The sequence below is a fragment of the Saccopteryx bilineata genome, chromosome 4 (assembly GCF_036850765.1).
Source record: "Saccopteryx bilineata isolate mSacBil1 chromosome 4, mSacBil1_pri_phased_curated, whole genome shotgun sequence".
Lineage (NCBI taxonomy): Eukaryota > Metazoa > Chordata > Mammalia > Chiroptera > Emballonuridae > Saccopteryx > Saccopteryx bilineata.
Window position 1 is genome coordinate 44,023,007 of NC_089493.1, and position 17,068 is coordinate 44,040,074.

Here is a 17,068-nt window from a genome sequence, read left to right on the forward strand (position 1 = left end):
CTTTCTCAATTATGATTTCCCCTCAGGTCTTTATTCTGTGATACAATAAAAAATAAATAAAAAGCAATGGAAGGAAGGAGGGAAGGAAAGATATATGTAATAGGATACCCGGTCTTCTTCTAAGCAGTAGTAATAATCATGGTTAACACTGAGTATTACAATGTGCCAAGGCACCATTCTAAAAGTAATAACTTTACATGTATCAAGTCCTTTATTCCAACTTATGAGTTGAGTAATATTATTTTCCACCACCTGAGAGATAAGAATACTGAGGGACAAAGTGGTTGTCACTGGCCAAAGAAGTGTTGGGATTTCAACCTAGGAACTCTTATCCCAGAGCCAGCACTATGACCCAGATTCCGTATCGACCGGAGTTGAAGAGTCTAAATCAGTGGTCCTCCACGGGGGTGATTCTGCCCCCCACGGTGTGGCATTTAGCAATGCCTGCAGACGTTTCTGGTTGTCACCACTGGGAACAGGGGGTGCTATTGGCACCAAGGCCAAGGATGCTGCTAAACATCCATACTGTACAACACTGTCCCACAACAAAGAATGATCCAGCCAAACAGCATCTCTCTCTCCTTTATCACTGTTCCATACGACTCAGGTTAGGGAGTAATGAACAACAAGAAACATACAACACTAGAAATACATCAGTGTAATAAAAGACTGAGTGGAAGAAAATTCAGTAAATTGTTGCTAAAATTTTTATTCTTTTTTTTCAGAAACAAACAAAAATAACTTGCCTTTAGGTATAAATAAAAGTGTTTTAATCTAAAACAAAACAAATATTTTTAAAATGGAGTCGAAATTCCTTTAAAAAATTATTTATACAACAATTTAAGTAGAAAAGTTTTCAAAAGTCAACAGTTTAAGTTGCCAGATTTTGAAGACTATAGTGAGGTAGTGTCTGCCCAGAGGAATTCATGTGGTCTCCGTCTTACCTCTCCAAAAGGCAGCAAGTACAGAGAGGCGCGCCTCACGGGTACTAGCGACACCCCTCAGGTAAGCGCCCTTCTACCGGCTGGCTGCAGAAAACCTGATCTTAACAACTTCTCCTGCCTTCTCCTTTACTGCATGCCCACTAATTTCCATGCCAAGTTCTGGACTCTGTTGCTGGAAACCCACTACCCAATTCCAACCTCTCACCCACTTCGTACTCCCTGACCCCCATTCCCTGTGACTCATTGCTACCAACCAGCCAACCACACTGCACTTCCCCACCTGACATTCCATTCAGGTATCAGATAAAGATTAATTTTCACAAATAAGGAAAAAACATTTCAACCAATTCAATTACCTGGAATGCCAAAAATATGTATTTTCTGAGAAAAGCTTTATTAAATAAATTTTTATTAATTTTAATGGGGTGACATCAATAAATCAGGGTACATATGTTCAAAGAAAACATCTCCAGGTTATCTTGTCATTTAATTAGGTTGCATACCCATCACCCAAAGTCAGATTGCCCTCCATCACCTTCTATCTAGTTTTCTTTGTGCCCCTCCTCCTCCCCCTTCCCTTCCCCCCCAACCACCACACTCTTGTCCATGTCTCTCAGTCTCATTTTTTATGTTCCACCAATGTATAGAATCCTGCAGTTCTTGGTTTTTTCTGATTTACTTATTTCACTCTGAGAAAAGCTTTCATCTTTCTCCAAGCAGAAGTTATTAATCTCCTTTGCACTTTCAGGAAGTCCTGTAAATTACCTGGGAAGTAATGAATTCTAAAATCATGGATGGCTGTTGCTCATTCCATCAGTCACTGAACATTCTCTCCTCTGGGCACCCACCCGTAAAGGCAAGGCCTGCTCGCCAGGAGCCCACAGTCCACTGGGAACATAGACTCACAGGGACAAGTCTAATACAAGTCAGGAGACGGGCACTAGAACAGATTTCCTGGGGAGGGGGCATGTGAGAATAGTCACTCACCTTTCAGAATGAAGTATTAAGGATGTTATTTTGGGGGAATAATGATTTAAATATTAAGGTTGCGTCTGCATTTTTAAATACTGAAATCCAACTACAACCAGTGATAATGAGCATCTTTGGCACTTAAAAAGAGAAATCATTCTAAAGTCTTCTCAATTCTGTTTACACTGAGCAAAAATTGCTATGCTGGAGGGGTACAGAGTGGCTTTCAAAGGAGCATATGATTCCATAGCATCCTTATACAGCTCCCTTGTGAAGTAACTAAAAGAACAGTTACTAATTACCAAGAGTCCATGCTGGCCAGGAAGTGAGTAGTGTGTATACAGTACCATCCATTTTGTCTAATCCTCATTAGCCTCTGAAAGGGGCTGTTCACTCAGAGGGGCTCTGTGGGTTGTTCTGGTCACAGAATTAGTAAAGGGAAGATCCAATATTCACTCCAGTTCGGTTCATCTGACATCAGAGTCTGTGTTCTTCCTGCCTCTTACATCAGGGTGCCTCCCTATTTCACAAATGTGAACTTTGGGGGAAAATGAGGAATGCAGGCCTGTAGCTGAAACACAGGCAAACGGTTTTCAGGAGAGAAAAACAATACATCATAAAATTCAAAGTTGAGTATAAAATTAAAATTTTTCACTGAAATATCCAATTCTATCATTACTGTTTTAACAGGCAAATTAGTTTTCAAAGTGAGGTTACATTTTAAACTTGAGCAACAAGTAGCTAAATTTTAAACTGTTGTAAGCTATAAAATGTGCATGCTGGTAGCTATTACTGACTTCTGTTTATTTTGACTTCATATCCTAAAGTAAAACAGCTAACTTTGAAAAACACATTCATAATTTAGAAAAACCTAACATGGCTGGGCCAGGGGAGGAACTGCACTTGAATGGCCAGGCTGGAACGCAGAGAGAAGAGGGCCGGTCCTGCTGGAATCTCCTGACAGCAGAATAGGATCATCAACAAAGCAAGAATGAATTATCTATCTGAGAGCTCCTGCACCCAGACTCCAATAAACTCCTGTCGACTCTAACTTTGTAAGACAAAACCAAAGGTTTCTGGAGCCGCTCAGTCACCCCTCACCAATGGCATGGGTGTGATCAGTGACGAGCTTCCAAGTAGGTATCCCTGTGAATCAGTCTGCAGCAGGACTTCAAAGAGGCTGAACCACTTTTCACAAAGGAGAAGGTCAATCGTGTACTTTAACGTACAAGGCAAAGGTGTAACAAAACGGGCCACAGCCCATTCAAGTCAGTCAATGATACCTCTGTGACCCTCCCTTGCAGGCCACGACTTCTTTTCAGGAGTACAGTATTTTGATGTACCTGTTACTACTACTTACTGCTGTAACTACCACTGCAAACAAACCAGCTACTTCAACTCAAGCCTCTCTCATTGTTCCTTTTGTTGAAAAGGCTATTTCTGAACAGATCTGATTTAAGACTGGACAGCTTATTCTAACAGGGCTACTAATCCTAAGTAACTTCCATTTTTACTAACAATTATATTAATTTATTTTATAGTAACAGCAGTCCGAGTTTGAAAATAATGGATTTTCCAAGTCACACTCCTGGGAGGGGGAGGGATCAGGAGCAGAACCCAGCTTGGCTCCCATCGTTCACAGCACTTTCCACCCGCCACCTGCAGCAACAGACCAGTAATTCTGGGTCCTGGGCAACACACCTGGCTTAGTAACCTCAAACTCCTTACTGGGTTTCTTTAAACTTCTTTCTTCAAGTCCCTCATTTATAAAATGAGGAGTCACTCTTAAGTAAGTTCCTTCCAACTTTCATGTTCAATATTTTACAAAAGAAAGTTACAGAAAAAGATTTTCTCCTCCAAAAAAAAAAAAAATCAATATGAGTGAGTGTTAGCATCCAATCAGGGTCATAACTCAAGCAAGTTTGAGTAAAGATATAAGTATAGATAAAAGTATTCTACCACACTGCCATGTTGAAAGCAACTTTTTTTTTTTTACCATATATATGGAATGGTTTATTTATTTATTTATATTTATTTTTAAAATTTTGGTGGAGGAGGGTATAGGCTAATAAATGGTGATAGATGAAGACTTGACTTGAGGTGGTGAACACACAATATGATATACAGAGATGTATTAGAGAATTGGACAGCTGAAGCCTGTATAATTTTGTTAACCAGTGTCACCCCAATAAATTCATTTTAAAAATAAATAAGTAAAAATTAAATTAAAAAAATAAAAGCAACTCTTTAATAAAATTGATTTAAGGACACACAAATTAAATGTGATTTTTTCCAAGACATGCATAAAATCAGTATATTATTTTATATCAGTAATACAGAAAATGACAATGATAAGTAAATTATTGAGTGTTCGAGTCAAGCCTTCCTAGTCTAATACTCTGGATCCAAGAGAATTTAAAAAGAAAAAGAAACACAAAGCTCTTTCCCAGTCCCCCAATTCTTCATGGCTTCCTCATCCTTTCCTTTTTCTCAACACAAGGTATTTTGTGTTTAATTTCACTTAAAACAGTATATATACATATAGGCTTTCTCTTGCTGCTGTAACAACCACAAAACCTGGCAGCTTCAAACAACACAAACTTATTATCTTACAGATTTGGTGGTTTCTCTGTCCAAGTCTCACAAGGCCAAAACCAAGGGCTGTGTTCCTTTATAGAAGTTCTTGGGGAGAATCTGTTTCTAGGAACATTCAGGTTGTTGGAAGAGTTGAGTTCCATGTAATATAGGACTAAGGTCTCTGTTTCCTTTATGGCTGCCTGCCAGAGTTGTTCTCAGCTTCCAGAGGGTGCCTGCATTCCTTGGCTCATTGCCCCCTTCTCAGATCTTCAAAGCCAGGAACAGCAGGTTGAGTCCTGCTCATATTCCAAACTCTCCTGCCCCTCTTCCCTTGCATCTCTGTGAGTCTTCTACCTCCCTCTTTTACTTTTAAGAATTTCTGTGATTACGTTGGGCTTACCCCGATAACTAAAGCCATGATAACTTCCCTATTTTAGGTTTTATGCCCTTAGTGCCAGCTGCAAAGTCCCTTCAGCTGTGGGGTGACATAAACACAGGTCCTAGAATTTAGGAGTAGGCATCTTTGGGGGCCACTATTCTGCCAACCACATCATATATACAGAAGAAACATGCCTCTTTTACTAGAAGACAATGAATAATTCTTCTAGCCATACCACACAGCACAGCCAAGATATGCTAAATATAAACAAACAGAAAAGAAGGCAATGACCTTGTGATTATTCTGAACACACAAGAAATCCCCATTAGTTGTTAGTACATGAAACAATGAGACTATCTATGCTAGAAGAAGAGTCAGAGAAAAAAGGTGTTAGTGTCAAACTATATTAACTGCAGAAACTAAGAAAAATATAATATTCTGAATCAACTCTTCAACTTTCTGGAATTATTCACAGTATCATATTTCAAATTTTAATTTTAAAAGTACACCAAAATATCTTACAATCTACCTTAAAGACCAGAACACAAATCTGACTTGCTTCAGTGTGAGTCAAGTTGCTTAACTTAAATACTGCAGTAAAAATCTCAATATTATATTTAGGAGATTTGAGGGGAAATGTATTTAAGAAAGCTTACTCCTACTACTTTGCAGAAGACAGAAGTCAAAAACTAAAAAATAAGAAGAAAAAGGGAAAATAACAGCTCCAAATTACTTACTACAATGGCAAAACTGTAAAAAAAATTTTTTTTGCAATGCGAAATTACTTTTGCAATTGCAAAACTATCAAAAAAACTTTATAAAACATAAAAGTAGTGATTAGTCAAAATTTACAGAAATGTAGTTAATAACCAATTACTGTTATTTTTTCAATTATTGATTGATTTTAGAGAGACAAGGAGAGAAAGGGAGAGAGAGAAAAAAGCATTCACTTGCTGTTCCACTTTAGTTGTGAAATTATTGGTTGCTTTCCATACATGCCCTGACCAAGGACAGAATCTGCAACCTGTGTTTCCGGACGCTCTGACTGACCTAACCAGCCAGAGCAAATAACAACAAGTTCTTGATGTTAAAACTTCTACTATGTAAAGCCAAAATGAAATAATCATCTAATTACACATATATTTATGAAAATTATTCATACCAGGACTGATAATATTTAATACTGAGATAATAAATATTAAGTATATAAATCAAAAATTTTTAAACATTCCCATTTATTCTCTAAATAATATAGACTGAATATAGTAAAAAACTGTACCAAAGAAATGCAAGTTAACAGCACCAATCATTCACCAAATCATGCTAATAATTTCAAAGTCAACTGTTAAGTATTAGAAATTATTGGTGTAATCCTTTATTTGCTGTATCTGTCACAAGCTAAGCAATTTCTAAGTTTTTTTAAAATAAACCAAATTCTCCCAAGAGCTTCCCCCATTTAAATGAAAGACAAGACAATGGGTGAATTGAATCTTGATATATAGAGATTTTCCTATAACTTAATATTTTTCAAGAAACATTTCCTACTACCTTCTACTGAACTAATATCAATTAAATTCTATTTTTCCTAGCTATAATAATATTGAGATTTTTATTTTCACTATTTCTATCATCATCAAAACCATGGAAATCACTTATTGGATTGTAGTATTTCATTGTCTAGCTTAATTTTACAAATTTTGTTCACTTTTAATCTATGGTGCCTTGAAAATATCAATTGGCTAAATTCCAAGATTCAATACATTAAAAGGATGTTATTATAAGTTAATTATATTTTTCAGATTTGTCATCAAATAAGTGTATTTTCACATAACTTGTTGGATAACTTAATAGTTTTTCTCTTGGAATTTTTGCTATATTTTAAATTTGTTTCACTAATATTCTCTACTTCTGTATCACAATTTTCTGTATTTGGTTTTATATGTTCCATCACCTATTAATTGTCAAACAAATCTACCTGTTTTAATAATTGAAAATTTCCTTCTTCTGAAACCAAAGAAATAAGAACGGTTACAATAGCATGTAATAAAGCCAAAATTTAATTATTCAAAATTCTATATCACAATTTCTATTAAAGTGAATATTCAAATATTTATATGATTTCTGAATTGAGTTTGCATCAGTAATATATATGCTGCCTATCCAAAGGCAAATACTTCATTATTTTAATTCTACGTTCTTAGGTATGTTATTTAACTAAATTGCAAAGATTTGATATAAATATAAGAATGTTAAGTAGCTTACCTAATTTGTATCCTTCTATGGCATCATGTAGATATAACTAAATATAGTAGACAGCACAAATGAGAATATCCAAAAGTTTTTCCAGAATTTCAGCTGAGACAACTTTTTTCTAACACTAAATTTACACCATCTGTATAAAATTCATAAAGTTTTCAGGTAAATATTGCTCACTGAGACAATTTTCTTGATTATGACAATCAAGTTTAATATATCTCAGGTGTTCTTTCCAACTCTGAAATCAACAAAAAACACTATCTTCAAAGTCTTAAATACTACATGTTAAATAAATTATTAAATGATTTATTTATGAAATAATTGGAGCTTTGTCAATAATGATGGGGATTTTAAAGCCTTGATTTAATATTTTCTAAAAGTTGTTTTCGGATCTCAATAGACATGTTTTATAATAATCAGGACCAGAACTCTAAACTGTCATGCCATATTCACATAAATATTATTTTTAAAGTCTTCATAAATGCTTTAAGTCAGAAAATTATTTTATTTTATTTTTTTAAGTGAGAGGAGGGGAGATAGAGAGACAGACTTCCACATGTACCCCAACAGAGATCCATCCACCCAGCAACCCCCATCTGTGGCCAATGCTAGAATCAACTGAGTTACTTTTAGCACCTGAAACTGATGCACTCAGACCAACCAAGCTATCCTCAGTGCCTAGGGCTGATGCTCTAACCCAGTGGTCCCCAACCCCCGGGCCGCGGACCGGTACCAGTCCGTGGGCCATTTGGTACCAGTCTGCAGAGAAAGAATAAATAACTTACATTATTTCCATTTTATTTATATTTAAGTCTGAAACAATGTTTTATTTTTAAAAAATGACCAGATTCCCTCTGTTACATCCATCTAAGACTCAATCTTGACGCTTGTCTTGGTCACGTGATACATTTAACCGTCCCATCCTAAAGGCCAGTCTGTGAAAATATTTTCTGACATTAAACCGGTCTGTGGCCCAAAAAGAGTTGAGGACCACTGCGAGCCACTGGCTGTGGGAGGGGAAGAGAGAGAGAGAGGCCCCAAATGGTTGTTTCTCTTTTGTGCCCTGACTGGGAATCAAACTCAGGATGTCCACACGTTGGGCCGACGCTCTATCCACTGAGCCAGCCAGCCAAGACCAGAAAATTATTTTAAATTTAAATAATCTTCTTACTAGTAATTGGTCTGTTCAGTTTTTCTATTTCTTCATGATTCCGTCTTGATAGCTTGCATGTTTCTAGAAATTAATCTATTTCTTCTAAGTTAACTATTTTGTTGGCATATAATTGTTCATAGTATTCTCTTATTATCCTTCGTACTTTTGTGGTCTCAGTTACAATGTCTCCTCTTTCATTTCTAATTTATTTTTTTCTTGGTGAATCCTACTAAACATTTGTCTACATTTTTTTTATCTTTTCAAAGATCTTTATTTCCTTCCTTCTACTAACTTTGGGCTTCCCTTTTTCTTCTTTTTCTCATCCCTTAAGTTATAAAGTTAGGTTGTTTGTATTTATATATTTTATTGAAATAATTTGTGCTTCATTCTAGAAATACAAATTATTTGTTTTAGGTGTGTATTCCTGTGTATTATCAAAAAATATTCTGGGCTGCATTTATTACTAATATTTATATTTTTCTTCTCAGACAGGTTCATAATATTCATGTTTATGATATCTAAAAGGATAAAACTTATCCAAATGGGAGATATATCATCCATTGGCCACCAATATCCAGGCTATAAAAACACTAAGTGCTTCAAAAGTAAACTTGACGTCAGCCTACAAAATTGGCTTGAATTAATGAGTTGACATTGAAATTCATGTATTAATTCTACCACTTCGCACATTACTATTATATTATTCACCTACTGATAAAGAAGAGTTTCAATATCTTATCAGAGAGCAGAGCCATTCCAGTGCAAACAGCTGAAGAGCAATCCTAGTCGTTGCAATCACATTAAATCACCCTAATTTTTCTCTAAACTTTCATTTTAAGACCACTGATATTTTCCATCCTGAAATATGCCAACTGGAATCAAGTGATATTCAGTTACTTTTAAAAGTAAAAATAACCAAAAAAGAAGATTTTCATACAGCACAATCTAAGAAGGGAAAATCATGATGAAGAGCTTTCCACAGTAATGTTGCTGAATTTAAATCATGCTGCTACCAAAATATTCACCAATCAGGCACCATCATGTCCACCACCACCATACTATTTACCAATTATGTAAGAACAAAATAGTTGCCCCATATCATTAAAAAGTAACTGAACAAACATAAATCAACTTAAACTCTTAGTCATAGCATGCTATTCCCTTCAACGTTTCCCCTTAGGGAAAAAAGAAATCCAAATTCTCCAAATAAACTCACAAGAGCTCCAGATCAGTCTACTTTTCTGCCTAACTCCTCCTTGTAGCTAACAGCTAACAGTTCCCAAGCCTCTTCCCTCAGAGACTGTTCCCTCTCTCTACCTGATCTGAACTCTGCACCCTCTTTTTTATAGCACCTTATTCTTTTCCATCACTGTGCTTTTTCACAATGTGCAGTTAAACCTGTATTCACATGATTACTTACTGTCTGCCTACTTGCTAGACAGATCTGTGCAGGCATGTTTTGTTAATATATCAAATAGCTAGCATGATGCGTGGTCACAGAAAGAGCTAGCTAGATAAATATTTGGTAAGTAAATGAATGGATGAATAAATTGTTAAATACCTTATGTCTGTGTAACAGAAATGCCAAAACTAAAACAGGATGTAAGGGTTTAAAAGAAAACCAATTATATAATAGGAGAAATATCTGAGTATTAGTATTCCAAGAGCAAATATGTATACAACTAAGGATTACACAAATAGAGATTACATAACGGTAGCATATATTTGCCATTCTCATCTGACTTAGCTGGGACACTGGCATGCATAGATGGCTAAGAGGTCCCATTTCCCGGTTGCCACTCCCATCAGCAAAGGTATACTCCCTGTCTTGCCCTCAGACTGTGGGGCAGGGAAAATAATTATGGCAGAGATGGAAGAAACAACGTATTCAAAAGGCCAAGTGCTCAAATTCTAATAATGGTCACCACCCCTACCCCCAGCTCTTCCTTGTACAACTCCAATCAAAGGTGACCTTTTCATTACCACTAGTGCAGAGTCAGAACTTTCAGAGCAGACAAACCACCATGGACTGAAGTCAGACAGCTTTGAGTCAAAATGCCAAGTACCGTCACATACCCTGGCATTCTGATGGGAAATGGGGTAGGCAAGAAAAAGACCAAAAAAAATCCAGCAGGCCTTGGGAAGAGCCCAGAGTCATGGACTCACAAAGAGCAGGTGCTAAAAGTTACCAGAAATGGGGAATCTGGGGTGAAATCAACAACATAGATGGAAAAGCCAAGTGGACTAACAACTAGAGCAAATAGGACAGCAAAAGGGCCAGATGTCTTGATGAGATAAGAAAATAGGCCCTGGCCAGTTGGCTTAGTGGTAGAGCGTCAGCTTGGCATGCAGAAGTCCTGGGTTCGATTCCCGGCCAGGGCACACAGGAGAAGCACCCATCTGCTTCTCCACCCCTCCCCCTCTCCTTCCTCTCTGTCTCTCTCTTCCCCTCCCGCAGTCAAGGCTCCATTGGAGCAAAGATGGCCCGGGCGCTGGGGATGGCTCCATGGCTTCTGCCTCAGGCGCTAGAGTGGCTCTGGTCGCAACAGAGCAACACCCCAGATGGGCAGAGCATCGCCCCCTGGTAGGCATGCCGGGTAGATCCTGGTCAGGTGCATGCGGGAGTCTGTCTGACTGCCTCCCCATTTCAAGCTTCAGAAAAATACAAAAAAAGAAAATAAATGTAAACACAAATAGAATGAACTGGAGATTATGGTAACTTGCAAGTGTCAATGGGAATGGTGGAATGGAAGTGACAATCTCCAAAACTGAGTTAAAGCACTATATATATATGAACCATGGATGCTAATGTATGTTTAAACAGGGGTTGGGGAGAAACAGAGATTGGTCTGCCTAGGTACTGAATCACTGAAACATGTGTAAGAGTGAAATGTAGTTCAGTGGGGTCAAGAAGAGGGTTAAGGCACCTTAAGTTAACAATATAGGATCAAAAAGAGGAGACTGAAATGGAAAACAGAATGAAATCATTTTCAGTTTCATGAACAGGAAGAGATGGAAAAAAGAATAAAAAGAGTATATTGATAAAAACCAGAATTCAGTTAAAGTGAGGCAGTAGAAGGAGCATCTGAAGAAAAAGTTAAATACATGTAAGAGATTTTGTCAAGGGGGCCAATAGAGAAGGTGACAGCTAGAGTGGCAGGGTAAAACTGATCAGGGATGGGAGTTTGAGACGGCACCGGAGTGAGAGATTTGTGACTAAGGTGCTAGGTTCCGGTGAGATGGAGTACCAGGAATAAGGCTCTCAACCTACAGGTACCAAGATGAGTAAGATTCATGAGGGAAATGCAATTATGGGGTATTTGATCAGCTTAAAATAAATATGTCTGGTCTACTCATCTCCCTTGGTCATGGTTGACTGACCTAAACTAGACCTATCAGATTCTCTTTCCTGAAAATCTGAAATCTTTAAAAGAGATAGATGGGGCCCTTGCCGGTTGGCTCAGTAGTAGAGTGTCAGCCTGGCGTGCGGGAGTCTCGGGTTCGATTCCCGGCCAGGGCACACAGGAGAAGCGCCCATCTGCTTCTCCACTCCTCTCCCTCTCCTTCCTCTCTGTCTCTTTCTACCCCTCCCGCAGCCAAGGCTCCATTGGAGCAAAGTTTGCCCGGGCCCTGAGGATGGCTCTGTGCCCTCTGTCTCAGGTGCTAGAATGGCTCTGATTGTGGCAGAGCATTGCCCCCTGGTGGGTATGCCGGGTGGATCCCGGTTGGGCGCATGCGGGAGTCTGTCTGACTGCCTCTCTATTTCCAACTTCGGAAAAATACAAAAAAAAAAAAGAAAAAAAAAAGATAGATGGGTAGCTGGACCCAAGTCACTTTATAATAATACCCTTGAGAGAATATACATGTTAACTCCTATTGATACTCTGGTTCTCACAAATCCTAGTTACTCAACTTATTCCCCAATTCTGAAAGCTGTTCTCACCCTATCCTTTAATAATTTTGCCATTTTTCCTTTTTTTAAGTCTGAATTATTGGCGTTCCTTATCAACAAAATATCTTTCAATATGCAAATGAGGAAACTGAGGCAGCGAGAATATATTTTTGCCAGGTTACAAAATGAGAGGGTCAAGAGCAAAACCCAATTTACTTTACTACTAGTACCACAGGTGATTTATTTATTTATTTTTTTTTTCAGTGAGAGGCAGGGAGACAGAGACAGACTCCCACATGCGCCCTGACCAGAATTCGCCCAACAAGCCCACTAGGAGATGTTGCTCTATTGCTCAGAAACTAAGCTCTTCTTAGCACCTACGGTGGAGGCCATGGAACCTTCCTCAGTGCTCGGGGCCAACTCTCTCCAAATGAGTCACAACTGCAGGAGGTGAAGAGACAGAGACAGAGAGAGAGAGAGAAGCAACAGAAGGAGGGGTGGAAAAGCAGATGGGCACTTCTCCTGTGTGCCCTGACCGGGAATCGAACCAGGTAACATTTTTAAACACAGATTTCAAAAGATAAGTACCAAAAGATTTATAATCTAAAAAATTTCAGGTAAATGTTGGCATAAATATAAAACATTAAGGCTAAAATTGGAGCAGATGGAAACAGGCAATAAACAAAAAGGAACTACTGATCTTCGAACAATATATAATTTTCATATTCCATAATAAAGTGAAGCATGAGTAATCAGATTTCTATAAAAATTTTTAAAAATAACTAAAGCTGTTATATTTTTATATTAATTATAAAATCTGAGATTGTAAAAAAAAAAAGAAAAAGTAATGTAATAAAAAGGTATAGAGCTAGAGGAAGGAAAGAAAAGATAAATATCCACACATAGACAAAATTATAAGAACCACGTCTATAACAGCAGAATAGTTTTGGCACTCATCCCATACCCAATGCTTAACAACATTTGTCTTGGTGCCCTTCTTTACAAAATATTTTTGGATTATAAAATGTTTCTCATATTCCCTTGACTTTCTCATTGCATTGCTATCATTTCTCAGAATCTTTGTAAGCCTCATTTCCCGTTTTATCTACAAAGTGTCCTTCCTTTCCTAAAACTTCTACTTTATTCTCCCTTCTTTAGCTAAAAACTTTGCCACTAAACATAAATCTTTCCTGTTTCCTCGGTGTTTGATATTTTCTTTTTATTTTATTTATTTATTTTTAGAGAGGAGAGAGAGACAGAGAGGGAGAGAGAGGAGAGACAGAGAGAGAGAAGGGGGGAGGAGCAGGAAGCATCAACTCCCATATGTGCCTTGACCAGGCAAGCCCAGGGTTTCGAACTGGCGATCTCAGCATTTCCAGGTCGAAGCTTTATCCACTGCGCCACCACAGGTCAGGCGTTTGATATTTTCTTGCCTAACCATTTCTTCATTAATACAAGACGATCTTAATTGGTATATTCTAGCAAACTTTTCTCAGGCACTGCTTCAGAAACAACCACAGGAGCTTTTTAAATAAAAACATTAACAAAAGTGATCTGTTTCTAAGATTGAGTATAAATACCACATGTGCTTCCATGAAGCCATTCATTTCTCTTTGAACATGGGTTTTCAGTCAAAATGAGAATCGAGTCTGTTATTTATTCCAGATGGCCCAAACCCCTGATGATAAACATGTACAGCCAGTGTCCCATATGAAACACTTCAGATAAATAGAATTGCTTTATAGAAAACTATATTATACATTAAAGAATTTATTTAATTAAAAGGAAAACTGTCATAAATCTAATAGGTAGACAATATCAACCAAAATGGAAATTGTAGTTTTGTCTGCACTTATATATCAGTTATATATATACATATATTTTTTAATTATTTATATATACATACATATTTTTTAATTCACTTAAATTTTATTCACTTAAAATTTATGAGAGGAAATATGTATAGTAGACTTCTTACAGCATTTAGTTCTGTTTACTTACAATCTTTCTAATAATTACACAAGTTCAATTCCACATATATGTAGATTATGTAAAAACACCCCTATACAATTAACAGAAGGAAAATAACAAATCTTAATGAAGTTTATACCAAGATTTAATTTTAAAAAATACTCTTTAGAATAAAGAACATCATTTATCTTTCAACCACAAGTATTCTAAATTGATATATGCTAGTTTCACTATAACCTAAAGCAGTGGTTTATAATGAGGTGGGCAGGAGGGATTTGGTAAAATCTGGAAACATTTTTGGTTGTCACAATGTTTGTGGTAGTTGGCAGTGGCATGGGACGGATGTGCTGTGTGGATCGAAGACGCTGCTAAATATCCTACAATGCACAGGACAGCCCTTCACAAATAAAAATTATCCAGCCTGAAGTGGTTGAGAAACAAGACTGAAAGGACAGGAAAACAAGGAATCACTGTGGTCACTGTCTGCTGAGCCCTCCCCTCCGTTCCGGAGCCACCTACCTTGGATGCCTGTGGTGTGGATATCACATGGACCGTGCTAGGTTTGACTCCATTAGCCTTAGGCCGTTTATAGAGAGCAAATCTGCTTTTCCTCCGGCCTCTGTCTCCGTTAGGTAAAGCACCATTGTACCTATAAACAAAGATGAAAGAGTTCACTGATTCAAAGATTTTTTTTTAAGTTTTTAGAAGAAAAGTTAGACAGAATAGGGAAAAGACAGGAATGGTCATAAAGAATTGCCCACTAAACACCCCACAAAAGGAAAGGGCTGCAAAACAGACATCAGCTGTAATGAAATTCAAATCACTTCCAGAAACTTAATTTAGAAGTGATATACAATGTAATTATAGGTTTCCTAGTCTACCAAGTCAGACTCTTCAAATGCTTTTGGAAAAAAACAAAGTATAAATAAGCAAATAGGAATTCTACAGAGGCTGTATTAGAGCTGGCTCAATTCAGCAAGTGTTGTTCTAATGTACCTCAGAGAAATACTCAAGATATATTTTTAAATGAACTAGTTAGAAAAAGCATACTAATTAAACTTCATTTCTCATTTCCAAATCATATTAATATCTGTAGGATCTTTATTTGTAAGAAGACTAAACGTAGTTACTTGAATTCTTAAAAAAGTTTTGACTTCTCTACACTCACTATCATTCCTATTTGAACTCTACACTATCAGGGTAGCCAAAATATAGCTTGCAAAAAAATTAAACATTAATTATGACTATACCAGAAGATTGCCCATAGAATGGTCCAAACGTAAAAAAGAGTCTGTCAAATAACTTATAAATTTGTCAAATAACTTATAAAGTCGCCTGGAAAACACCTAATGCCCTTAAACATATTTCCGGTATTAATACCTTGAGCTAATCCTATAATATCAGTGTTTAAAATAAATGCGGGCCTGACTGGTGGTGGCGCAGTGGATAAAGCATTGACCTGGAATGCTGATGTCACTGGCTCTGAGCGTGGGCCCGTCAGTGTGGGGTCACTAGCTTGAGCAGGGGAATCGTCCACATTTCCAAGCTCACCAGGTTGAGCCCAAAGGTTGTTAGGTTGAGCAAGGGGACACTAGCACAGCCCTGGTCAAGGCACACAATAGAAGCTCAATGTACAACTAAAGTGAAAGCAACTACCAGCTGATGTTTCTCACCCTCTCTCTCCCTTCCAGTCTCTCTCATTCTCTCTCTCTCAAAATAAATAAGTAAGTAAGTAAGTGCAGGATGAAGACTTGACTTGCTGGAGGAGGGAGTAAATACAGAATACAGTGTACAGAGATGTGTTATAGAGTTGGGCACCTGAAACCTGTATAATTATGTTAACTAGTGTCACCCTAATAAATTCAATAAAGTGGGTAAATAAGAGAATGAATGAATGCAGGTTGCCAGTAGCATTTCTGCTTTCAATTGTATTTTCTAACTCTGAATTAACCAGTCCTTTTATGTTCTGACCACTGTTTCAAGTTACCACACTGACATGATTATTCTCCACCTCTCCCCTGGCAATTTTTTTCAAGAAAACCAAAAGAAAGTCATATTTACAGCAATAAGTATGACAGCTCTAAGGCTCTTTCAGAACACCAAAGTCAGGGCAGCACATCTGGTGGTTTGTCCCTGTCCTAAAACTCTTGCCCTTGCTACTCATCCACTCACACCCAGAAGAGCATGGTGGCCAGCAGTGCAGAAAGGGGACGTGAAGCCCACTAAGAGCAGTCAAGTTGAAATGAAGTGGTTTTGTGTGGTTGTTTCAGAATTGGGTGCCTACAGTATAACAATGAACTTAAACCATCACCAGAAGTTTTTAATCTGTTACCATTTCTATCACCAAGGAATGTCAGCTACATAAAAATGTCTCTAGAATACAGAGATAATATTTCAAGTTTACTTGTCTCCTTTTTCTGAGGCTAGATAAGAATAATCTACATTATTTTTAAACCATATTTGTGATAGTATAATGAACATATCCATGAGTAAACAACCATTATGAAGTCGTTTTAATATATTTCCATCTCACTTACATGAAGATGAACATTCTGTATTAAGGGAACATCTGAATCAATTAAAGCTAGGACTTTAAACAATTCCCCTTGGACATTTTCCTCTGTGGCCTGGAGGCAATTTGGACAAGATCTGACAAGTTGTCTGCATCCCTCACATTGCCTGGCCATCTGATGCATCGTTCTCTCAACCATCCACTGCTGGTCAGCAGGCTCTAACCTAGAAAGAGTACGGCAATCACTTTTTTTTTTAATTTTAATTTTTTATTTTATTCATTTTAGAGGGGGGGAAGAGAGAGAGACGGGGGGAGGTGCTGGAAGCATCAACTCCCATATGTGCCTTGACCAGGCAAACCCAGGGTTTCGAACCAGCGACCTCAGCATTTCCAGGTCGACGCTTTATCCACTGCG

General features: G+C 37.5%; 1 protein-coding gene across 1 annotated transcript in view; it reads right to left on the reverse strand.

Annotated features, from left to right (window-relative positions):
• Window positions 1–17,068, reverse strand: part of PELI2 (pellino E3 ubiquitin protein ligase family member 2) — a 188,597-nt gene that overhangs the window by 114,546 nt on the left and 56,983 nt on the right. Inside the window, exon 2 of the mRNA XM_066274213.1 lies at window positions 14,661–14,790. Within this exon, the coding sequence (XP_066130310.1) occupies window positions 14,661–14,790 (130 nt within the window). The remainder of the gene's footprint in view (window positions 1–14,660; window positions 14,791–17,068) is intronic.